We start from the raw sequence: 26,913 nt of genomic DNA, 5'->3' as shown, positions 1-26,913 counted from the left end.
GGTTAAACTCCCTCAGAGGGTGTCAGTGGCTCCCCCGATCCATAGGTGCTAGAAGGGGATCAGAAGGACAGAGACTTCCATCTAGTGTGTAATTTATGATTTGTTTAAACCCTGACACGACTGGGGGAAACTCTACCTTTGTGTGTGACACAAACTGGACCCAAAAGGCTATTCAGCAAAACCCACCTGATGGATAATCTCCTGTTTCTTTTTTTTTGTATAGCTGTTTTCTTCCAGTCACTCTTCAAAGAGAAACCAGAAACAGTTATTAAAACTATAGGCTTAAAACCTGCCACGATATGGCACCTTCGAGAATAGAAATAACTCTGCTCTTTTCACCCGTTGCCTCTGTTCGAGGCTTGTTATTCATGTCTCACAATATGCGAAATTGCGATAAACCGATTTCTAGCTTGCCAAGGACTTAAAATGGGTTTAAACCTCGCTGATTGTCTAGCATCAGTTGGCTTTACTGCCACTTATGTGGTTTCTTCGAATTTCTTAATTACATTGCCTTGTTTCCCTCTTCTTGTGTTGGCCCATATAGCCACATTACCATATTTGACTGTCTGTTTTGAATCCTTCCACTAATTGCTTCTCGGGCACTACTTTTTTCTTTTCAGTTAGTTCCATGAGTTTGGATGTGTTTTCCAGCTCTCTTCCCTGGTTTGCTTCTCCCCTTCATTTTACGTTGCTCTCTCAATCCAGAGTTGCTCTATCTTTCTGCTATGTTTCTTCCCTGCCACCATCCTCCGTCTTGCTTTCTCGCTCCCGTGCGCGTCCCATGTTGCACTGTTCCCCGTGTGCTGCTTTTCAGCTTCAGCACAAACGGGTTTTCTTTTGATTTTTATTGCTCACCCACCCAATCTAAAAAAAATGTGTGATGCAGCAAACACTGGCAGTTTCATAGTTTTTTTTGTAATTTTAATTTTCAGCTATGCGTGCTGCTAGACAACATGGCTAAAAAAGCACTGACAAAGTCAATAGCTTTCTTTTTTACAATGGCAAAGGCCATAGTGTCCAAAGGCTCGACGTGTTGCTTGTTTTATATAGTGCTGCACATGCCTTTGGTTGAAGTCCCAGAGGTGGAAATGGCTGTAGGACTCTTGAATGAGTTCCCTGCGACACCCCTCCCTGACTCCTTTGTTGACCTTACTGGACCACACTGTTCCTGGCCTCTCTCCCAGTCCCTGCATCATCTGTCATGTAACATCTGTTGAGGGGGCACTTCAAAGCCAGGCATTGGCCAGGGTGGAGGGGGCATCTTGCCAAACCTATTTTCAGACTTTATGCTCCAAATATCTCCCACAGACACGAGTTGTCTGTATCTCATTGATCAAAGACTCCCCAAGCGGTAGATCAAACAAGGCGCCTCGAAGATATGGGGCTTTTGTGCGCTTCAACTGGTGTGTCTGGTGCACGCTGTGCAAATTGTTTTCCTGCCTTATGGTAGAAGGGGTGGAATATTCATCTAATGACGTAACACATTTCCCATATATAGATGTACATATTCTCTGCCCACGACCTATCATAGAACCAGGACTAAAATGCTGCAAAAAAGTCACCATTGTTGCAGACTTCATGAACAAGGTCACCTTACAGAAGGCCGAACTGGAAATCAAAGCAGCCCTGGCAAACAAAAGTTAAAACCAGCCCTGCCCTTTCCTGTTGTTTTTTCTCTATCCCTCCTTTCCGCCGTAGAGGAGTGAAGTAGGATGTAGGAAATATGGATAATTTCCAATATGGCGGTGCTTCAAAATGGATGGTAGGCAGTGTCTGTTCTTAAATAGCAGTTCTTAATTTGTGAAAAAAGTTACTGTTCTGGGCCTGCTGCTGATTTCCAGGTTTTCTTAGCACACCCTAATCTTGATTCTACTACAAACCTCTTTCTTTCTCTACCCTTCATCTTCTGTCCTTTTAACTCACTGGTAGAGGTTCTTTTCATTACTGCTTTCTCTCTTTGCCATTGTTTTCCTTTCTTTCTCAAGCTTTCTCACTCTTTATATTCTGCTCTGGGTCAGTGTCTGTTGATGTCCCTCGCAACTGTGTGTTTGAGCACCTCTTAGCAAGATGTAGCGAGTTTGATGGACCTGTAAATACTTCTAATGCTGTCTTATTTTTCAGCCCAATCGGAGGAAATCTCGGCAGACCTTGGAGGTCGATGGAGGCGGAAGTAAGGTCCCAGGGGTGTGGAGCGTCTGGGGTCCATGGTCGCCATGCTCCCAGACCTGTGGCCTGGGAATTATGGAGCGGAGCAGGGCCTGTCTTGCACCCACGGCTGACACCAGCTGGGGTGCTGGTGTGGAACCCCATCCTCCGAGCGTGCGCACCAACTCTCATCGGCCATTTAATGAACAAAATCCGGGACCGTTCCCCTACGCAGCTCGGCGGCCATCTTATCCTCTTCACACCAATGGGAATGCAGAGGTACCACCATTGCTCCCTTCTGTACCGCTTCACAGACACCCCGAGGCCTACAGGCCACCTCCGCTGGGCAGGTTTGAGCCTTATCCCCGACATTCACGCCACCAGACATTTGGAAGGACTGAGGAAGGGCAACCATTACTTAAACCAGAGAGACACTTCAACCAGAGGACCTCTGTCCTCCGCGAGCCCGAGACGGAGTACAGGACAGAATGGGGACAGCATTCCAACAGAGATATTTACAGGCCGGAGGGTGCACCCAGTCAAGGAACTTCTTATTCACGCAGGGCAATCCATCGAGAGTCCCACTCGACTGCAGAGAGGAGGAACGTGTCCGGCACCATGAGTCTGCCTCTGCTTCGGACTCCCACCAAAGACTCTTTGCCACTGTTCAGGCCTGTGCATGGGGAACTGAGGGAAATCAGTACTGGTACCTTTGAGAAGCCAGCAAATCCCCACACGCATGTGCTGCCAGCAGCCCCGACTAAGGCGCCCCGCCATTCCCACAGGTAGGACCTTGTGATGTGGAAACATGGATGTAAGATGACCTTTCATCTGAGATTTCAAGAAGGTTTTTTTCCTTGTGGGTTCTGATCTGAGGCTGTGGTGAACCAGTATGAGAAACAAGTTACCTACAACACTAGTATCAAGTCACAGTTGTTTCATATTTATGGCATGCAGAATTTAAAAGCTATTAACTTGATTTCAGTGGCAATAAATGCGTCCCAATAACCTTGTCATGAGGCTTTTCAATATGGTTTCACCTTAATGCACAATTTTAACCCTTGCATCCTGTTTTTTTTATAAATACCTTTTGTTAAAACAAAAATCCCATGGTATAATCCATATGCACAGATGCATGGAGTATAATATGGTATTTATTACTGTGGTTCAGAGGGGCATCATAACTCATTTGAGGCTTTGCCTCTCATAAGTCATATGCACCCCTCACACTCAGCAGTGGTAGCAAACAGCATTTTGCATCTGTGTGTGTGTGTGTGTGTGTGTGTGTGTGTGTGTGTGTGTATATATATATATATATATATCACATCCAATCCTTCAGGGAATGCCAGCTAGTACTATCATGCACGGGGGACGGGCTCACATTGCCTCTGGAAGCATCAATTAGAACTCCATTTACAAGGCAGAGTAAAGAAAAATGTGTCTTCCACTAGGGTGCTAAAAATCTCTCTAGTAACCCTATAATGAGACCCGAAGGGAAAAATCTGACTATTCTCCAGGACATCCATCTTGGTGACTTGACCTGTAATCACCACAGTTACTTATACAAGCAAGACCATAAACACTCAGAGTAAGAAGTATGCGTCCTGGATGGTGGTCTCCATACCTAGGGGATCGGGTCTCTCTTTTAAGATATGATGATCATTGACCGGCCATGCATTAGCTTCACAAGTGTCTGCCTCTTCATTACTACATCGGTGTACCACTCCAATGTACGACAAGCGCATTTCTTCTGATGACACAAATTTGATGCTGTAAAACAAAGGGTATTTATGCTAAATGATTGGATGAAATTTGGGGTACGTGGTGCCCAGGGCTAGGTGCTTATAGGCTAGGTGTTCTCTGTTCCTGAAGGTATGCAACCTTAGTTTCCAAGCCCTGATACTTCTGGTGCTGGCACTTTGGTGACTCTTGTACAGATGAACATTTTTTCTACCTGAGACTTGGGCTTTTAGTAGCATAAACATAATGTACCTTGTAACTGAGATTTGGCACATAAGGCTCAAAACCAATAGCACTATACAAATTGTGGAGCTACCAAAGTTTGATGTTCATGAATCCCAGGTTCAGTCCTGGTACCCAAATTTAGTTCTGCTAGGCCCCATTAACACAACATTTAGTATTTGGCCATTTGAAGCATATGTTTCCTGTTCAGAGTTGCTCAACTCTTTTGGTTTTGATGCTTTGTGCTCTTGGTTCTTAACTCAGCAGTCAAGGTACTCAAAGTTGACTTTTACTGGCCCCGGAGGTTGAGCATCTCTTGAATTTGAGGTCCACAGCTTATATCCGAATGTTTGTGCCCCCTGACCTGAAATTGGAACTTTGTGGTACCGGTCTCTCTGAACTCTTGATACTGGATACATGGAAGTCCTGGTATATGAAACTTGGTGATGTTCATAGTCCCTAAATCTCAGTATTCCTGGTACTCGAGGCTCAGTACTCCTGACCCCCAAGTCTCACGAATCAACGCGGCGGTCTTTCAACCACGGTAATCCATTGGCCGTACACACCGCCGCGCTCAAAATACACACACACTTTCAAAACACAACCACATTGGACAATGCTCCTAAGACCACAGCTTGCTTGCTCATCATGCCCAAAGCTTGGAGCTCCTGGTACCGAAGGCTCATTCCTCAGGATACGACAGGCACAGATGTCCTGGTAGCCAAAGCCTGGTGTTAATGATCCTCCAGACTCAGTACTCCTGCTACCTGAAGATCAGTACTCCAGGTGCCTGAGGAATGGAGATCCAGGTATCTAAAACTGACATTCATGAAACCCAACGCTCAGTCTTGCTTGTACCCGAGGTTGATACCTGAGACTGGGAGGACCTGGCACTCTAGGACCTGTCCTCCTAATACCGAGGCATTGAGATCTTGATATCTAGTTTGTTTCTCGTAGTACCCAAAGCTCAATGCTGCTTGTACCAAAGGCTCAGTACTCTAGATACCTAAGACACTAACATCTTGGTATATGAAGTTTGGTGATGTTCATGGTACCCAAGGAACAGTAAACCTGGTATCCGAGGCTCAGTTACGGTGCTCCTAGTTTTCAAAGCTTGGTGTTCATGATACCCAAGCCTCGGTACTCAGATTCGAAGCTCAGTACTCGTCTCACCTGAGAACCAGAGCTGGTGGTATCCAAGGCTTATTACTCATGATACCCAAATCTTCACTCTCTTGGTCCCCGAGGTGCGGTACTTGTGATACGAGGTCCTGGTAGTCAGATTGATGTTCTTGATACCTAGTGCCGAGTATTCCTGCTACCTGAATATCAGGACCCCCTGAATCCGCTTTAGTATTCAAGACCCTGTACTTCTATTAGGTAAAGATCAGATTTTATACTTTTCGGTGCTTACTTCTTCTGGTACCGGCAGCTCTGCTTTCCAGGTGCCCGAAGTGGGGCATCCCTGATACACAAGATTTGTCATCCCTGGTTCTCGAGACCCACCGCCCCTTATTAGAGAAGTTCAATGACTGTCCTAGCAGCCGAGGCATCATGCTCCAAGTACTGAAGGTGCACCACTTTAGTTTTTCAGCACTGTTGGTTATTCCCAGGGGTCTCAGTCATACATTTGAGTTCTTGCTCGGCCTTGTGAAAAGGAATAACATCAGGAAACATAAAAATAGCTGATTGCTGGACGTTTTGGAATGTCTGACTGGATTCACAACAAAAGACTAATGCTGCACTTTGAACTAGATACTATCTTTGGAAAGTAGTGGAAGAGAATGTACTTGTGCCGAAACAATAAAAGAATGTCATCTAAAAATAAGGCGCTTTGCAGTGTAGGTTGACTAGTGACCGGAGCCCAACATGATTCATCACCGCACAGCTATGAACAAACTGTGCCATAGATTCTCTGCAAGAGGTTCATGGGTACCAGCTTGGAGGTCTTTTGTGGAGTTCTGCTCCTGTTGGCAGATAATGACAGTACATAATATGTGCTGGTGGTTGCTGGTGATCGATAACAACAGACCAATACCTAATATAAATCTCAGATTTTAAACCAGGGTAGAAGAAGGAAAGGCATGAAAAGGAGAAAAAAAAGGGGACAGTAAAGATTGGAAATTAGTGGCAAATGGAGAAGGAGAGAATGCAAGAGAAAATAAAGAGGCAAGACCATAAGGTAGAATCAAGATAATCCTGCCTTGGTATTCGCCATTCGCAATATATGGTATGCCTGTGGCGAGAGGCTAAAACAACTTGAGACCCATGCTTTCTTTTTTTTTTTTATTTAGTTTTGTTTTAATCTTACAAGTTAAATACTGGTTGCTGGGCAGTATCTTTGGAAGGTATTGTCATCTACCAATAGTGAATTAGATTCACCAGCCTGCTGCACTTACGCTGCATAGTTGGTTACTCACTTTCAACACTTCACTCCTTAGGGACAACTCAGTCGAGTAGTCAAGTTTGACTGAATGTCATTTCTATTCAAAAGAAATCTTTTCATCTATTTATAAATCCCTTCTTCAAGTCTTTGATGACATGAGTCAAAAACTTGCTTCATTTCAATTAAGATTTTCTTTTAAGTCTGTGTTTTTAATAAAAACTTAGCTGGAAGATTATCTATTCATTGGTACTAAAGCCCTCACTGTACACTGGCTTGCACATCACCCATGCACCGTCAGTTTTTTTGTTGGGATGTCATTGTGTCAAAGGCATGATGTTGAAGGCTGTCATTGCATAATGCATTGCACATGACTAGGTTGCAAGTTTTAAAATGGATGCCAAGAAGTCACTGTTTGGGAGCTGGGTGTCTATGTGATCAAGAATGTGAGCTTGATGACTAACGAGTGGAATGTTGTCAAAGTTGTGCGTGTAATATTTCTGGATTTTAAGCAGAAGGCAAACGGTTGCAAGTCTATACATTGAGTAAATGATAAGGCATTGCTTGGCTGTGGGTTGGGCATTGATGTTTTTTGCTTATATACTGCTTATTTAATAGCAGATTGCTGCTAGTTGATTGTTGGGATGCTGCCTTTACACAGGTGGCAAAATGTTGAGGAACATTTTAGGTGGGAGTGGCTATGCATTTGTGGCATTATTAATGGGATATTGCTCGTTGGGACACAATCCGTGACCGTTTCTGGATGATGGATGAAATGTTTTCACCTAGAATGTTGGTTGTTGCATTTATTTTGGAAGTCACTGGGTCATTAGTGTACAGTTAACAGTGTTGCAGAGTGGACATGGCTGTGATGCAAGTAGGACATTGCTAGATCACAGATGGGACATCTGAGTTGCAAGTGAACATGTCTAGGTAGAGGATTGGATGTGTCATAGTTAGGGTGGTACATATGGATCGAGGGTGGGTTGTCTCTGGTCCTAGCATTTAATGTCCTGATTGGGCAGGGAAAAATATTCTTAAAGTTGGATCACATCTTGTTTATGGGTTGGAACTTGCTAGATTTTGTATGGGATGTCACTGTGTCTCCGTGCAATGTGGTTATTTCCTGATTGGCACAATGGTAGCTCTAGGATGTGATGTTTAAGCCAAGGTTGGCCTAAAACAGGTTTCATGGGTCTAACATTGCTTAACTGTGTGTGGAACATCCTGGGTAATGCATGCTTTGTTCAAAGGTTGGACATGGCCTGGCCAGATGTGATGCCCATAGAAAGATGATAAAAAGTTCCAGAATTCGTGTTTGCCGAGGCACTATATTTGGGATTTATTTTGGTGATTGACATATATGATGTGTGACAGTTTTTATCAACTGTTGATTTCATGATTTCTGGGGGACAGACAAACTGCTTTACTGAATCTGTGACCAAATCAAGGTCATGTGTTTAATGAATTATAAATCAAATTCTCTCCTTGGTGTTTGACATTTACTCTTCCTTCTCTGCTTGCAAGCACTCTCTCTTTGCATTTATTGGGGTGTGGCTATCCAGAAAGAGGCTTCTGATTTTGGTCTCTAGGGCTGTGCATCTTCAATTAATTACTTACTGCCTTTTTTCATTGTGGAGTCTGTGATCACTAAATCCATAATGATATAGCTTACAAATCTAGACCTTGTTCTTATACTGAATGTTAAGTATGTCCTTCAGGCCGCATTTTGAACTAAGTGCTGTATCAAGTTTAACCTAAAATGCAAACTCAGTCTCTCTCTTCTTTTCAGGTCCTGGGCTCAAGGAATCATTAAGCCTGGAAAGTATGGCTACGGAAAATTGCCATTTGCTTTATCACTGCATAGGCAGGTTGGGGAAGCACAGCGTCCCCGGGGACAGCAGGAGAACCCTCTGTCCAGAAAGCAGAAGAGGAAGGCACCCCACACCAGCCTAGCATTCTCAGCAGAGGACAGCAGGGAAAAGTCACCACAGAGTGGACGGCTGCTCAATGTGTCCAGCCCTGGTGAGGACGAGGGGAAGAATGGTGAAGAGAAGGGCCCTGTAGCTAAGGATGAAGCTAGTTCCACCTCTAGAGGTATGCGACTAGACAATCCCACTACCCACCAGAAGAAGGAGCAAAGCCTTACCCCTGATGACCTTAAAGGGCCTAGTGTCCATGATGCACTGCATCATAGAAGAGTAAACTGGACCACTGAAGGACTTGCTGTACGTAAGGCTGACCGTGCAAAACGGCAGTCAAAGGAGGAGGAGAATAAGGCTGCAGAACCCAAACATAGGATTTTCTTAGAAGACTCTTCTGAGGAGATTGATCAAGATGATATGGTTGAGAATGAGAAAAGCCAAATGCACGTGGACCAGTCTCATGAATTCTTGGAAGAGCCACCAGGAGAACAGCTTGTGTCCTTGACGAACCATTTGATGGTTCCTGTTGTGAGTTCTGAACACTCTTCGACGATTGAAACGCTAGCCACTACTCCAGCTGAGGCAGCAGAAAAAGAAATGAGTCCAGCATCGTTCAGTGATGGCACATGGACATCTGAGAATGAAGCAGTGAAGTTTTCACCCACAAACAGAAGTGAGGAGAAAAGTGAAAAGGAGGCTGCCCCTCAACAGGTGGACACTGCATCTTCCAGGGAAGTAAGTGTAATTAACTCTGATCCACAAGAAGCAAAGACTCTAAATAAGTCCATCCTAGCTGTGGCGTTGATCAATGTAAATTCTGGACAGAACACAGCCACATTGGATGGCGAACTGGATCATCAAGATGGATCAATTGAATATACAATTACCAAGAGTACAACCGGTGCCTCGAAGTTAAGTCGGCAAGTATCCTTGTCTAATGAGGAAAATAAGAAACAAAGTGAATCTTTGAATAAAGAACTAAACCTAAGAGAGCATGTCAGAACTACAGATAAACCAATATCTACACAACAACCAAAAACACACAAACCTTCCCCTTCGAGGCAGAGCTCACATCAGCAGGGTCCAAAACAGATACAGAATGTTGTGAAATTTCCTCCTCGTGCCAGCAGTGACCTTCCTTCAGAAGAGGAGACTAGACATCGTCACCGTCCCCCTCTGACTCAGCTGTATTCCTCGCCCATGGCCCAACATCACACTTTGAGTCAAACAGGGCAAGTGGCTCGTTCCCGTCATCAAAGACAACAAGGATTTCGCCCAAGTGGATTCAGTTCTAGGCATCCTCACAGCATTTTCAGAGACCCTCCAACCATCCAGAGACCAGCGGATCCAGACACCTGGCTTCTACAGGGAGAAAACTCAGCTCTGCCCCATGCTAGAGGACAAGGCACAAGCCGTGATCTCCATATGAGTAACGAGCAGCAGCAGTGGAACCTGTACCACCCGGGAACAGAGAGTTTCCACTGTGAGGGTACACAGAAGCAGTACAAGGCATGTAGCCAAGAGGTAGGAGCTCTTCTATAGCTTTAACTTTATTGAAATGTAACTGATATCATAAGGTAACATGTTACCTGGTGGGGGCAAAGGGTATTTTACTATCCACAGTATGTTGGTAGGATTTTTCCAAGACAACTTTAAAACTTTGCTCTAAGCTGATCCATACTCCATGCTGGTTGTGAATTAGAACATGTTCTCAATTACTAGACATTCAAACAAATGATTTAATGCTTCAAATAGGAAATGGGGACACTGTCCAGCCTGACGCCAATAGCACAGCCTAAGAACCAAACTTAAAGAGAATAAAATTAAGGGCCTGATTTAGAAATTGGCTGACGGGTTACTCCATCACAATGGCGAGGGATACCCCATCAGCCAAAATCTAAATCCCATTATGTTTTACGAGATTTAGATTTCGGCAGATGGGATATTCGTCATCATCGTTACGAATAACTTATCAACCAATGTCTAAATTGGGTCTAGAACTAAGAAATCTGGAAATGGGAAAGAGCAATGTCAATTTACGGTCTTGTGAAATTTGGGATAGTGTAAGTAAAAGTGAGAAGAGGTTACGTTCATGATAAGGATTTTAGAGTTGTAGATTACATAGTCCATTCAGTTTGCAAGAGCACAACTGGAAAGTAAAATAAAGCAAGTGAAAGGTTGATAAATAGGACATGCAGTGGGGAGGTGGGGGCAGGTAGGGTGGCTGGTGTTGGGGGTTAGTTTTTAGGTTACGAGTATGGATGGCATAAGGATTATGTTTGGTTGGAATTTTTAGGGTTAGGTTGGGGGCAAGCTAGAATTGTGCTAGTGGTTATTGGGGAATGTGGGTTTTGGTATAGTATTCAGGCTGTGGTTGGAGTTAATGTTGGTGGTTGGATGTTTCATTGAATTATTAGTGTTGGGTCTTGGTGGAGAATAAACTGATGTCAACCACCTTGGCTACAACAGCACAGTACAAAGACATGAGAGAGAGAGACTGAGGTGAAGGTCAAGAGGTGATGATAGAGTAAACAGCATAATGGAGACATTGATTGAGAGATGGCCGGTGGGGATGCCTAGCATTCAACTGTTTGTACACCATGGATTTGGCTTGTCACACCAACACAGCAAGGTAGACGAACAGAAGGTGGAGGATGTTGCAAACATCTGGACACCACCTGCCTCTTATAACCTGCCAATTTCTTGGATGCAAAGAACATGGGTTTGTATGTGCTAAGGCAGCTCTCCATCTGTGCCATTTATATGATTGGCGGGAGTAGCAGAGCATCTTTCAGATGAAAGTGCACATGAGTTCTCTTCCCAATGGCTATCCCATTAGATGCTAGCAGACATTTTCTATTTTATTGTAAAACAAAAAAAGCTAAATATAGTACCTGGTTAGTGCCAACAGATATGTTTTCCAGCTTCAAAGGCAAATTCTTAACAAAGCGCATTCCTCTTTTGGGCAGTGGATCAAACGTGGACCAGATTTTCTGCAAATATGCTTAATTCTGCAAAACAATACAATGGGTTGTTTATCCTGCCAACAGCGAGGTTCTCCTAGCCAATTTTTGGATTGCATGAGAGGGCTCAGGGAACTTTGCCGGCCTGCAAAGAATATCATTACCCTGGCACTGCCAAACCAATAACATACGTTACTCTCTATCTTACTACACACCCAGTGGAAAGGGGTGAGCTTCAAAGAACCCAAGGATGTGGTGATTCTACGCAGGACCGGCTACAGGGCTCTATCCCATAGTGTAGGATTCTGCTGCAGGATTTCCCAGTGGGATACAATTTTGCCCCATGTGGTCTTTGAGAAGCACGAAAGTGCTTTGGGTCCACTTTTTTCAAGTACTTCCTGAAGATTTTTCACAAACATGGTAACAGGTTTATGCTGTTTCTGTTTTAAATGCAGCCCCGGAAACATTTTTGTGTTGAGAGGCATTAATGTCATTGCTGTGTTCTCACTGATCAATACCATCTTGGGCCTTATCCAAGTGGTCCGTGTTTCTCCCACAAGATCCATTATACTTGCTTGGCCAATCACAATGTCAGGTTTCATAAAACCTTTCCAACCTCACATTAAGCTTCACTGATGACCAGAAATATCCAAAAATCATATTGGAGTCGGGTCGTACTTTTAGTTTCTGGGTGTATGAGAGGGTGTCAGGTGGCAATGTAATGGATAAAGGAGGATAATGGAATCATGAGGTTAGGGAGGCAGGTTTCATGCCTATGTTTATAGTACATCTTTGAGGCAGTGACTAATGTTGCATTTTCAAGAAGGGGTGGCATACACACCCTTCTAAAATTACAGAGCAAATTGTGCTTGCATCAGCAACCCTTGGACCACCATTGGCACGGCGAGGGACTTTGTTCACGCACATTTTATTTTTTAAACGTGGAGGGCATGTGTCGGGGTAGGTACAAAGACATGTTCCACAGGATAGTCAAACAATGTCGATATGCAACTTGATTTGACCTCATCTAATTTTTTCAGAATTAATAAAGCATGTCCCTTCACATCTCATCTACACTTCCTTTTATATTTGTTACAATTATTTTAGAAGTAGATTCTGACGATCTACCTGACGAAGGAAGGAGGGAGTTATGAAAACTTACACAGATCTCTCCATCGTACTCCTTAGAGCAGAGTTAGACCACAATTTGGCCAGATTAGACAGCAGAGCTGGTTTACATGAGCCAGGAGCAAATCATATTTTGTAGTTGTAAGGTATCAATATTGATCATAAAACCCTTTAGCATAGGTTGGGGGATAACTCTCAAAGCAGTGAACAAGTGCCCGCTGTGACGAAAGAAATGGTGCCACACTATCAGCAATAAATGTCCACTAATCAGCATTAGTCACCACTCTGGGTCAGCTAGGGTTATTTTGTAAGAGCAATAATTTTCTCCCAAAATATTAACTCATCATTTCATTAAATATTAATTTTGGTCCAGTTCAAAATGATCTTGTTAATTTCTATAATTTATAAACTGTCCCCTAAATATTTTTTCTAAATAAAATACTTTATTAATATCTGCTTTTTAGTTAAAAGAAGATGTCGCCAAAAAACAACTCTTCATTTTTAGTAAAAAGTGGCATAATCTCCAAAGTTTTTTTTTTTGGCTTGTGATTTTTGAGAACATACACTATTTTTCATGCCAAGTATAATTCTTTTCTTTACCGAGTTCATATCAACTGCTCACGGCCATAATATTAAGTCATACGCAAGTGGTAATGGTTCATATGTTACCTTCATATGCCAAAGTAACCATCATCATCGCTAGTCATTGTCCACATGTGCCCAAGATATCCCATAAATGCCAGTCAATACCAATATTTATCCAAGTACCCAACATATTCAAGCCAGGGCCATAATGTGACCCAGATATCTTCTGTCATTTGCAATTTAATACCACATTAAGTTGTAGTAGCCCTAAACTCAGCACATGCTTGGATGTGCTTACACATGCATGTGAGTACTCAACAATATGCCAGCCAGTGCCTAGAAGTGCCCCCTTGGCTCCTGTCAGTGATGGAATCCCGAGGACGGGCCAAGAAGTCATACTAATGGCAAGGTCTGAGCTATACAGATTTAAGTAACACAGGATAACTTGTATTCAGGCACCTGTCAAATGCCAGTCAGTGCCACTATGTGCCCAGGTAAAGGGCATCTGCTGGTCAGTGCCACAATGTCTCCCAGGTATCCACCATTTACACGTCACAACCAATGGTGTGCTTCAGATATACCACATGTGAAAAGAATTGCCACAGTGTGCTACAGTCTCCTATGTCAGTCAGTGCCACGATGTGCCACATACATCAATAAGGAATTTGTAAAGCGCACTACTCACCCGTGAGGGGGAAGGGGGGGGGGGGAGGTGCTGCTACTGCTCAAACAGCCAGGTCTTGAGAAGTTTCCTTCCACCTAAATGACACTATGGCCCTGATTTAGATTTTGATGGACGGGTTACTCTGTCACAAACGTGTTGAATATCCCATCTGCCGTATTATGGTTTCCATAGGACTTAATGAAATCATAATACGGTGGATAGGATAATTGTCAAGTTTGTGACAGAGTAAACCCCTCCTCCAGACTCTAAATCAGGGCCTAAATGTCTTAATGACGTGCCCTCCGACAAGCCTAACGTATAGGAGTCAATACATGAAATGTCCCTGGTCTTCCATATTAGTCAGACTGTGGTTTAGGAGCCAAACGTGTTTCCGTTAAGCTGGCTTGAAGTACTATCTCACATACGTACGCAAGTAAGAGAAACTATTGTGTGCACAAGTCATCCGCCATATGCAAGTCAATAGCAGCTCTCTCGCTCTCTCGTGTTCTTTTTTCTTCCTTTCTCTTTCATTCTTTCTGTTGCTTCTTTTGTTCTTATTCTCTCCCTCACTTTCTTGTTCTTTGTCACCCTCCCTTTCTGCCCTTCTTTCTCTTACGCATTCCTTTTCGCTTCATACTCTCCCACTACCCACCCTCTGTCCATCTCTGCCCACCCATTGGAGACATGATTCACTGTCCTTTTTCTCTCTCCTCCTGACTTACTTCCTCTTCCGCTCCCTCTTTACTTTTCCTCTTTCTCCCACACTCTCCCATTCACTTTCTCTTTCCATTTCCCTCCCATCCTTTTTCTTATCTTTCCACCCCTCTTCCTCCTCCCACCCTCCACACTTAAGAACATCTGCTAGCTCGTCCTTGTGACGTTCTATTGTGTTACACACCTGCCTGAAGTTGCACCTCATTTCAAAGAAGGTTCTCGATACAGCGAAAGGAGCAGTTTGTTGTCCTCACACACCTGAGCCATGCCCCATCTTTGAGGAAGATTACAGAAGAAGGGATTGTTACTAGTCTGCCCTGGCTGGGTGAAGTGCAGTATTAAGCTTTGCTTTTATTTTGTGTACAAAGTTGAAGCTGCTATCATCTACAGCAATAACCTCTCTTGATACAACAGCTAAAGAATAAATCAGAGTAGTAAGAGACACAGACACAAGATTGGGTAGGAGGCCGCTTGACTCAAACAACAGTGAGGAATCTTTCACCAGACTGTGAAGATATTTGAGAACTGGTAGAATCGAGGAAGAGAAGGCCAAATACAATGACCCTCTGGCAGATGTGAAGACCAGAAGGCAAAGACTAGATCTTCAAATTGCAATAGCGGTGCAAAAAACAAAATTATTTTTTGGGCTGTTTTTTTTTTTTCTTTATTTAATGTCACAAATGTGGCCCAAGGGTGTCTAGTCAGTGCATAATTTGTAAAAATAGTTAAATATATAATAAAAATAAGTGCCAGGGCCCTTGTAAGGAGGTCACTGCAGCTCGCCCCACCCATTGTCCATTTCAGCACTGCCAATGACACTACCAACACAACTACTAACCATCACACTCCTATAAGTGAGACAACTCAGAGTATTCCACGACCCCAAAAGTATGAGAATGGCTTGATCTTCAGCGATTAGTCATTATTACTAATGTTAAATGAATAAACAACTGTTATTGTGCTAATCCATTAATTAGCTAAGCAGTGCCACCACGTGGCACTGTATAAAGCGCCGGTGTTGGCAATTAAATGTTGGTTGCTGAGCACCGGAAACCACCGGCTCAAATTAAGCACGTTAAAGCATTTTAAAAGAGAGCCACTCTTATACCTTTTTTCCATTTTAGGTACAGGTAAAGTGAGTGATTTGCCAAGTTTCATGGGCTGTCGATCCGAAACTAGGATTCAAGCCTATTTCTCCATGGTGCAGTCGTCCGCTTCAGCTACTGGCCGCATCTGCACACCGTATACAAACGCTGATGTGTTGTATTAAACTGAAAAAGAGCCTATTTATGGCAGATTTGCCTAGCTAATCTTGAAGTACTTTCGTTGGATGTATAGGATGAGGACCTGCGCTACCTAGAGAGATGTATGTACATATACATTGCTGCTGTTCAAGCCCTCATACTCTTGCATCTGGAATGGTGGCAATGCCCTGGTCTCTGGTATTCCTGACTAACCACTGGCACTCCATTTATAAAGCCAGCCCAATCAGCACCTCCACTCAATCTTTCATTCAAGCTCACCGTGCCTCGTGTTTCTCGGCACACTCGCAGCCAGGACACCACCACGCAGCCGTTTCCATCTATTTTTCCAGGATCTGGATCAACATCCCTGTATCCATCAGGACCGCTCAACGGCGCTGCAATTTAGGAAATAGTTTAAAAGTCACCTCTAAAAAACAATACATCACAATTCACTTTCCGTCCACCACCCAGCTACCAATCCTATCACTTGCTGACTTTGTGCTGGTCTTTGCCCTCTGCCCTACCATTTAAGTAACCAGCCCCTTCCTGTCAGGTGGTTCCCCTCTTAATAGCATATAAAGAGCTCGCAATCGGAGTATGGTATGTTGCAAGCTCTCTAGCGAGCTCCTGCTGTTGGATTCTTGGCTCCTCCTATTCTTCGACCATGCCAGCTCCTGTCCATCTCCTTCTCCAGCTCCTACCATGTTCAACCCTGACCCATGCCGTTCTCTAGCTCCAGTGGTGCTCCTTCTGTACTCAGAGCTCCAGGTCAACTCCAAACATGGTCTTACTCCATCTTTGCTCTAGGTCGGCCAGCCCCTGCTTTGTGCTACTCACATTCTTTGTGCATCAGGCCTGTCAGCTGTACCCTACACCTGGTCTTACCTCAATCCCTCCAGCTCTGCTCCAGGCCTGCCAGCTCTCTTCCAGACCTGTTACTACTACAGCTCCTCTGTGTAGTTCTTTATTCTAACGCTTAGCAGCTAAGCCACATCTCAATGGATGTATTATTCCTACTCGAGGCAGGAATTGTTATTCCTTTTAGTCCGGTCTTGCTATTGTTGTTTTGCATTTCACTTGAGTCCTTGAAGAAGGCCTAGCTTTCATTGGAAATTAAATTCCCTTTCTCCTCTCTGGAGTCTAGCAACATCTTGAAGACAGTTTTATTCCTTTCGAAGGCAGGATTCTCTGGAGCATTGCCACATCTTTAAAGGCTACTTCGTTCTTGTAGAAAGCGATATTCGTTATTCTATTTTCTCGAATCTCACATTCTGTATTCGCTTCTCTAGAATCTAACCGCATATTAAGGATGGTTTTAACTGTACTGAAGTCTAGGTTTGTTATTCCCTCACTGGAGTCTTGCCACATCTTTGAAGGAGGTCTTGTTGAAGACGTAACTCCATATTCTCCCTCTCTGGAGTCTAGCCACGTCTCGAGGAAGGTCTTGTCCTTGTCCGGTCTACAGTGTTTGGATTCTGATGTCTCTTCTGCAGACAGGGCCAGGATTTAATGTGGTTTTTGTTACCACTTACAGAGGATGGTTTATAGAAGCATTAAGAGCTTCAGTAGAAACAGCCTGTGAGGAAGGAAGGCGAAGGAGAGAGGGCAGTGTATTTGAAAGGATTGCCGGCAAAGAAATAAAAGGGAAAGAATAGCAGAGCAGTTTATAGGAAAAAAGGACAGTGATGGTGTTTCTAAGAGAAACAGTTTGATTAATATTGTGAGGAGTGGGATTGAAGCAGTGGCAGAAAGGGTAATAAATAAAGGAATTCAAGAGATCAAAAGAGTAACTGCATAGACAGCTAAGGCTGGAACACCAATAAACAGGGTACCAATGGGGAACAGTGATTGGGTGAACAGAAAAAAGAACAGCTAGAATCTTTTATTGGCGAGAGAAGTACAGGAGACAATAGCAAATGGGAAGGAGATGGAAAGAGAGAGAATGCAGGAAGTAACAGGAAAGTACTGGAAGTATTGCATAGCGATCCTACTGGCAGTATCACACGGCGATCCTATGCGTCATATAATTGCCTCCTTGTAACAGACATTGCTGGAACTGAAAATGTGTTAATTATGTGGTCTACAGTACTATGTTTACAGCAGACATTGTGTGCCCCTATGAAGAATCTTCAGCTGTCTGCATCTCTGGTCCTCCATCACTGAGCGGTCGTTGAGAAGCAACAAACATAATGCAATGTCTGTTCTTAGTGTTTCCACTAGGCATGCATTTGCGTAAGGCGCTGCTGTAGGATCTAACTGCAGGACCACTTATGATATCTGATGTTAGGATTCAGCTGATTATGGTTCCGTTTCGTGGTCCTGAGGTTACAATTGTGGATATTGGCAGTCCTGGGACTGCAGCTGGTATCACCACAGAATCTATTGGTTGGCCGAGAGATTCAATGAGTTGTGATGTGGCTTGGATGCGTTATCGCATGCGAATGAGCATAGCAGAATGGGGTAGCTCCCATCTTACAGGTAATGAACATGTTTAGGCATGGCAGCCATCAAGCTGCAATAAATAATGACCAAATGAGGTGAGGTTGCTCTCAGGCCGCAGTCAATACCTTTCAAATATTCTTAGAAGCTAGTCAACAGCATGAGGTGGTCTTGGCATCATCTAATGTACTTGTCAATGAAAGTGGTTGACCGAGGCTGTGGTTGGGCGAGGACGTCCTGATGTTACAGTATTCAATGAGCAGGGTAGGATTTCAATTTCCTGAGCATAGAGTAAACCCTGAATATAGCAGGCCATGGCTCCAAGAGACTGGTGCTTTGAAATGACCAGATGGTGCTTATTATACCAAGGAGTACTTTTATTTGTGACCTTGGTGTACGTCATTGGCCTTTGGCCATCCTTGGGATAGCTGTGTTTGAGCCACATTAGAGACTTCCTGGGGTTTGTCTTTATCCGCTTGGTAGGGAGCTTGCAAGCCTGTCTTGGGGTGAACTCTTTGATAATGTCATTAGTGCCCCAATGACATCCCAGAGGAAAGATGAGAAATGCTGTCTCTGATCCCTGGTACCGAATCTACTCAATAATATCTTCCGTACCCGAGTCACTCCCATCCTGCCAGCTGCTTCAAATCGCCAAGGACCGACAAACAGACTTTTCACATAAAAAGCATTTTAAAACCCCATAATACTAAAATGCAGTGTTCTCTGGGCGTTGGTTTATTATTTCCACCCACAGGTTGCTCTCTGACCCGCGGTTGGCTCAAGTTAGATGCAGATTGGCAGCAGATTGGGAAAAACCCTCGGTGGATAAAACCGCGCAGGGACAGGCTGTCAAACTTCACAGTAGTACATTCTGAGGTCCTGCAGCAACCAGTGACTACCTTGGAAGAAGACAGGCATTGGGTATCGTAATCTATGGTCCATGTGCTGAAGTGATGCCCAATATAGAACTTTAGGACAGTCTGCTGTAAATGTATGCGCCTTGAAATGAGGAGTGATACTCCGAAAACGCCATAATTCAGCCAGGTCCTTTTTCTATCGTGCCTATGCCAGTGATGGTGCCAGCAAGGTATTGTCCAGCTCCATCAATTCCTGAACTATTGGGTATTATTGTCTTTCCTAAACATGGGATCAAGAAGCCATACTTTGCTGGGATGTCCATTAACTCGAGACCAGGGGCACTTGAATTATACGATTCTTAATCTGGGCGTTTTCAAATATTTATGGAATTGCCACTTATTGCTACGTAAACAATCATATGTTACATAATCTGCAGATCTGAACAAACAATGGTTTCTAGCTCAAACAGACCAAATATTAATTAAAATGGGGTAAAACGCATTGCCGCAAATTGTAAGGCTCTTTGCAAAGGTTGCTTATTGCTGAAAGAAGTAATACTATATCAAAATTTGCTGCATTACACCGCATAATTCACATATTCTTGCCGCATAATTTGGGCAACCCTACCACATAATTTGTCCTTCTCCCCCGGTGCATAATTTCTGGGGACCAACTCCAGAGTTATTTGAAAGTGAGCTCTGTACCGCAGAAATGACTCCGTAGACATGGTGACCCAACAGTTAGAATGTGTCTGGTAAAATTAATTTCCAAAGTTTTTTATATTTTTCAAAGCACATATTGACCGATCTGTCGGTCTTGCCAGCGTTAGACTTGCAGACCTCCGGTTAGCTTTTTTCAAGATTGATTTTATTATTGTTTTATATCACTTAACAAGTTAACAGTACCAGTACATTGGCCACCTATCCCGCTTAAATGCACCAGTATGGCTGTTTTCATTATCCACTCTCTGAGGCTAATACACTTTTTCCACCAATGGCAAAATGCCTGCAAAGCATATACATTCCCCTCAACTATATCCCTCTTCCTGGTGGTGCTTGACATATTTAGCATACAAGTGTCTTAATGGCATTATACAGACTTATGCTCTCACATTTGACTTTGGCCTTGGATGTACTTCTTATGAGAGGCCCAGAGGGGGATCTCTGGTAGCAGATAACATTCATAGCATTGTGAAATTGCAGAGCACATAGGACTCTAGAAAATAATGTACTATCTCACTATTTGACCTGGGGGGCGGGGGGGGGGGGGCTGGATCCCAGCTAGTGCATTGGATTGGGAGCATGGTTGAAAACTGGCTGCGTGACTGGCTTTTGGAACTTGTGTATTTGAGACATTGACATCTGACTCAGGGGTGTATCAGGCACCAGTGGGCATTCAGTTGTTCACATCTATTGCACTGAAACCGAGAGGCACTGAACCATGAGGGGTACCGGATGTTCGGGACTCCAGTATTTGGGAGCCTCGGATACAGGCTTCGTTTGTCTGGAGGATAGAGAATCCTGTTGGATTTAGCCACAAGCGAAAAAATGTTTAGCCAGCCTAATCTCACAAAAATCCAGTTAATGTGTTCTTCTTACTTCGCGTAATTTTTGTTTAACATTTTGTGACAGATTGTCATGTCCATTTCACTCTGTAGAGGCTGGTTTTAGTAGAAAATGTGTGGTGAATCTGCATGAACACCGTTGCTGCTCTCGCCGAGCTAACAACCTTCATGGCCTGACTTCAGAATCGGAAAAGTGTATTGAGCATTTATCCTGTGTCAATTGTGTACAAGAGAGCCTACTCTGTGTACAATTTTCCTGCAATTGAGCGCCCAGACGAATGGGGTAAAATTTTGCCAAAAATGACATGTATATTTGTAGAAAAACGTATTTCACCCACTGAACGCAGTTATCTTATCTGGCTTGCGACTCTGGACTGTGACATGGCAAAGCATTCCATGGATTTAGACACCAGGGCCTGTTGCAATGAAAGGTGGTAAAAGTATATGCTCAAACAATTCCCCCGATGCAAAAGGAAAACTTTTCTTCCAAGCATGCTTTGACTGAAACGTGTGCACCAGTATGAAATTTAAAGTGTTCGATAGCTCCTTCCACTTGCAGACCTGTTTCTGTGGAAAAGTAGTGGCTGTACTTTGTGGTTGTTTCCATGTGACATCCTGATTGTGTGAGCAAAGACAGAGCTGGAGACCGAACTAGCACTTGAAGATTTCGTACACCTTACCTAAAAAGCTGTACATACTCCTAAGATTGTTTGGTAAACCCTTGATATTCCTGCTGTCCTTGTTGCAGCCATGTGCCGCTGGCAGTGTTGACTCCCGCGCAGTCCAGTGTGCCACCTTCGACAGCCAGGAATTCATGGGCCGCCTGTACCAGTGGGAGCCCTTTACTGAAGGTAAGACTGCCCTGCACCTTTCTGGATTTCTTCGTCTTTATTCAGCCTTTTAGGAGCTATTTCTGTAGCTGTACAATCCACTCCAGGATGGGCCCAAGCATCGAGTAACTGTTTAACTTGCCCTATTTATTTACACTTTTACAGGTTTGTTTTTTTAAGTAACAAGAAAAAACTAATTGAATGAATGCACCCATTGTATATGAAACACGCTTTGTACTCAGATCTTAGAAAATGTTCACATCATTACATAGACAGTCCATGCTAAGACACTTGTGGTATTTTGACAGGATATCTAGTGTTCATCATTTAAAACTGGCATGTAGCCCATTCTTAGGCTCTCTAAACTTTGGCAAACTGTCAGAACTCAGACAAAGTTAGATAAAGTGATTTGCCCCGGATCAGGGATTTTCACATGGCTTATTGTTTGACAGATTAACCACTAGACACATCTCCGGTGAAAGACCCCATTCCCTACCACTTGGACACTCTTCTACCAGGATTTTATTTGTTGAAAGCGCATCACATCCAAAACTGTAACACTTATAATTGGATAAAACAAACTTATGACTTAAAGGCCAAGGCACTCTAGCCAAGCAACTAAATTGTGGCATTTGAAATTAATTGCTGAGATAAACTATCCCATATTAAGGTGAATATTAACAGGGGAATATAAAATATTGAGTGAATTAGAAAGGTGACATGAGATGCAGAGCAAAATCTCCGTATCTCAACCTGTTAACATAGTGCACCCCTGAGTAAAATGGTAAAGTAACAAAATATTGTGGCATAAATGTTACTTGACAAAAATACAACATCCTAAATAATGATTGCAAAAATGTTTTTACATTGAAGTTAATAATAAAAAAATCTACATTAAATAGACTACTACTTTCGTAAAACCATATTTAGTCTGCAATACTTAAGTCAGACAAAATTTTTGTTATGCATTTTGTAACATGCAACCAGTTTAAAAAAACGTTATCCCAAACATAACAAGCATTTGCAATGCAACGGGTCTCGCATTACGTCGAGATAGAGCTATTAGCGTTGTAAACTCCTAACCGGACTTTTCTTGCCAAAGTAAATGGAAAAAAAAAAAAAGAGCTCTATCACACTGTGTAAAACACTGCGAAATAAAGAGAAAAAGTAGTCCAGAAACCATATGGAAAACATGGAGCCTTGTATGTTTCCAGTAGTTTACCCGTGCTCTCAAGGAGGGCCAAACACCGGAAATGGCATGACGTATGCATGTATTTCACGAATCAAAACAAGCGGATTTTAAAAGGCAAACCCACAAACCAATGAAAGTGACTGACGTAACATGGGCGTGGTTAAAATCCCCCCAAGAGAGAGATTAGAAGAGGGACGGAGTGCTTTGCGCTCGCCCATAAAAATTGGGTAGCTGGGATAGCATTTGCTACCCAAGGAGTTTTCTGGGGTACATCTGCTAAGCTCTTTGATACCCCTCTTCTGTAGGGGTCATGAAGGCAGATGCAGAAATAGGGAAAAAAACGAGCTCTAAGAGTCCCTTTTTTGGTCTGGCTTGACGGCACAGCTATATAACCACACCTCATGTGATAAACAAAAAAGCGCTTTCTAAGTATTATTGAGAGAAGGACCTAGGCTCCACCCATTTGTTGGTTTCCATGAGAGCAGCATTGCTTTGGACCACAGTTGTGTGCTTCCACTGAGAAGAGTGCTTGTATTGCATATTTTGGCTTGAAGCAAATCCTATTCTGAATACAGCGGGACAGAGATGGTTATGGTTGGATGCCAAGGATCATGGCTGTAAATCTGGTCTATTTTTTATGAAATGTTACGATAAAGGCAATAGGCCTGTCATATTTATTTTGTGTGGCATGGGCTATCATCTATCTGTCTGACTGTTGATTGTTAGTACAATATATGAAAGCCTGCAGAAAAGGGATTTTGTTACATCTGGGCCACTAAATTAGATCTCAGTCACTAGGTCACTTCTCCTCTGCTGTGTCATATTCCCACCTTCAGGGCACATCTCCATTCTCAAAACTCATCAACATCACTATGCCATATCTCTGGTCAGTAGAGTACCTTACCGTCACTAAATCGTGTTTCCATCATCTGAACACAGTAGACCACAGCTTCACCATTTGATCACATCAGCTAGACCATATATCCACCAGTAATACATATTACCATCACTGGAACACGTCTCCATCACTGGAACCCATCTCCATCAATAGAACATCATAGACCACAGCTTCACCATTTGATCACATCAGCTAGACCATATATCCACCAGTAATACATATTACCATCACTGGAACCCGTCTCCATCACTGGAACCCGTCTCCATCACTGGAACCCGTCTCCATCACTGGAACCCGTCTCCATCACTGGAACCCGTCTCCATCACTGGAACCCGTCTCCATCACTGGAACATCATAGACCACAGCTTCGCTCTTTGGCCACATCCCCACCACTAGACCATAAATACATCTGTAGCACATATAACCATCACTCGAACCCATCTCCATCACCAGACCACTGTACCCCACAGCTTCACCATTTGATCACATCAGCTAGACCATATATCCACCAGTAATACATATTACCATCACTGGAACCCGTCTCCATCACTGGAACCCGTCTCCATCACTGGAACCCGTCTCCATCACTGGAACCCGTCTCCATCACTAGAACATCATAGACCACAGCTTCGCTCTTTGGCCACATCCCCACCACTAGACCATAAATACATCTGTAGCACATATAACCATCACTCGAACCCATCTCCATCACCAGACCACTGTACCCCACAGCTTCGCCCTTTGACCACATCCAGCACAGACCACATCGCCACCATTAGTAAATGGCACAACATACCAATTTTCTCACTAGACGCCATCTTTTCCTTTAACATTATATCCCGCTTACAAACACCAACATGTCTCCCAAATAAAAGTACATAGGAGGGAGGCAGGTGAGGGCCTTAGCACAGAGGCTGAAAATTGAAATTAATGGAAGTTCAGAACGCAGTTTTCCTAGATTTTATGGTCTTAAGGGAAATCCCCCACAGGAATTTACCCATCATTTCCACCCTTTAGGGTGTCAGGAGCACTGTCCAAATCAAGCACTCTTTTAAAACAGGCATCAAAGATGACCAGGACACGTGTGACTTTGAATCCCAGTTACTTTTGGCTCCCGAGGCACGATATATATGTATATAGTAAGGTTGCTGATGCGGTTGTGCGCCTGCTGCAGACAACTGTAATTACCCTGAATGTCTCAGATTTTAGTTGTGACGCAGGACGTCCTATCTCTCATCTTTCACTATTCCTAAGGTTGCTGGATCTAAAAGCAGCAAAACAACAAACAGGACGCCCTGTATGATCGAGCTAGTTCCTGCCTGTCATGCGGAGGAGTGCATAGACAACCGGGCCATATGTCAAATTCTGGCTCAGAATCCTCGAGATCATTGGTTTCAAAATGTTATCCGGCCCGCTGGCTCTCTCCCATTGGAATATATGTATTCATTCATTCATTCGCTCGGATATATAGAAGAGCTGTGAGACGAGAAGCGAGTACGCTAGCCAGGATCACACAGGAGTCAGCAGGGCGCCACCGCCCGCATGCAGGGAAATAAAGCAGAACACCACAGCTAATCTGAACCACGGGCCTCTAAATGTCCGGTTCAACGCGCAACTCACAGCTCTGCTACCGCCTCTCCCCGCCGCGCGCCAGGTGATGCCCCCAGGCCACATCTGCAGTCCATGAGTGCTTCTGCGCTCTGTGCAGGGGGGATGGGGGGTGGCGGGGGTCGGCAGAGAGGTAGCAGCACAGAGATTGACTCGGGGAGTGCGTCACCGAACCATGGATCAATCGAGGCCTGGGACCCCCCAGTGCTTAATTTGTAAATAAAAGCGTGCGCACAACGCTCTCATTTGAAAATTTGAAACCGGGGGCTGCCGCAATTAAATGTGCGAACACCGAATACTGAGGCGGGGTAATCGTGAAACTGCCTCCGGCCTCTTTAATCCATTCACAGCCACTCCCTGCCCCTTCAGCTCACGCTTGCAGCTTTCTCCCTTTGTGACGCTTTTTCGTTTTTTCTCTTCCTCCTTCTTTCCATATGTGTTCTTTGCTCGCAGTAAATGCCGGATGCAGAAAAATAAGAGCCGGTGCCCCCCACTGGCTCAAAGGAAGCACTGGATGCCCCTGGGCCTATAGTATGCTACCTGGTTCCCCTTGTTGTACGCCGCTCGTCGCTGTCCCCGGTTTTGGCCCCGCTGCTCAGCCCTCGTCTCTCTGCCCCCGGTTCCACTGACCGGAGCCCCTGCGCTCTCGACTTTGTCCCCGGGCCTATGTCCCCTGGCTCAGCTCTATTCCCTTGCCCCGCATCCGGCCCCATACTCCCGGGTTCCTCCTGGTATACGCCCCTGTCCCCCTTTACATCCACTCCTCCTGCACCCATACACCCTGTTCTACACCCCTGGTCTCTCTGCTGTGTCTAGACCACATGCCCCGGCCCCCTGCTGTGAATTACTTTGTTTCCGGTACCAGGCCTTCCGGTCCCCCTGCTCAGCGCTCTGTCCAAAATCTCATGTTCACTCCCCCCCCCTTGCTCCGCGCCCCAGCCCTCCTCCCCGGGGCTGCAGTGAGAGCGCGGATTAGCGGAGCTCGTCCTGAGCTGGGCCCATTGTGGTAATCCCGGTTCTCAGGGCCTGGGGGTCCGTGAAGAATGGCTGTCTGAGCTCTTTGTTATGGTGCCGCACACCGTGTGATTCCAGACAGTTACTGTCTCCTCTTCGGGCTGATCCGAGCCTCTGTGGGAAGAGCTCTGAGACCACACTGTCTGCCTCACCCCCGCCCCTCACGCGTCATGCAACTCTGATTGACTTTACAGTAATCACAGCCAATGTAAGGGGGAGAAATGAGGCCACATTCAGGACTTAAAATAGGAATTAAACACCACGAAAAGAACAGGTCAAACTAATTTATTTTACTTAAAGTTTCCATAACTCTTAATGAGCTGCCTCATAACGCTGCTGAGTGACTCGTGGAAAGGCAAGGTGTGAAAAATACTCAAAATAAACATAGTCTTAACTTGCCTTTTAAGGACTGGCGCGATAGTCTGGTTTTACTAACATTATAAATTTAAGATACTTACATATAGGGGGCTTCCAGCCTACTTCAATCATGGACTTAGTGCACTGTGAGTGATGTAATTCTGCCCTTTCACAAGGAGCAAACCTGTTCACAAAGTAGTTCCTGTACATGCCAAGGACTCTTATAGCAATAGATGCTTTAATACCCCCAAAATATGTTTGCTTTTAGCCAATGTTTTTTTTTTTAAGATTGAGGAGGGTCCTACGGATTCCCCAACAGTAAAATTGTGCAAAAAACATATCAAACCCAAACGAGCATTGCAAAACAAAAGGCAGGCAACCTACCACAAACTTACTGGCCTTGCCAATGCTTGTTATTAAGAGCTCTTCCGTAAGATACA

At 44.1% G+C, this 26,913-nt stretch overlaps 1 protein-coding gene across 2 annotated transcripts in view; it reads left to right on the top strand.

Annotated features, from left to right (window-relative positions):
- The window catches only part of ADAMTSL4 (ADAMTS like 4), a 156,852-nt gene that overhangs the window by 45,688 nt on the left and 84,251 nt on the right, over nt 1-26,913 (top strand). For both annotated transcript variants that reach the window (XM_069218553.1, XM_069218552.1), the window contains exons 4-6: nt 2,122-2,930; nt 8,283-9,939; nt 21,323-21,425. In XM_069218553.1, the coding sequence (XP_069074654.1) occupies nt 2,122-2,930; nt 8,283-9,939; nt 21,323-21,425 (2,569 nt within the window). The remainder of the gene's footprint in view (nt 1-2,121; nt 2,931-8,282; nt 9,940-21,322; nt 21,426-26,913) is intronic.

The sequence above is a fragment of the Pleurodeles waltl genome, chromosome 12 (genome assembly GCF_031143425.1).
Source record: "Pleurodeles waltl isolate 20211129_DDA chromosome 12, aPleWal1.hap1.20221129, whole genome shotgun sequence".
Lineage (NCBI taxonomy): Eukaryota > Metazoa > Chordata > Amphibia > Caudata > Salamandridae > Pleurodeles > Pleurodeles waltl.
The sequence above is the reverse complement of the archived record's forward strand: the minus strand, read 5'-3'. Positions and strand labels throughout refer to the sequence as shown.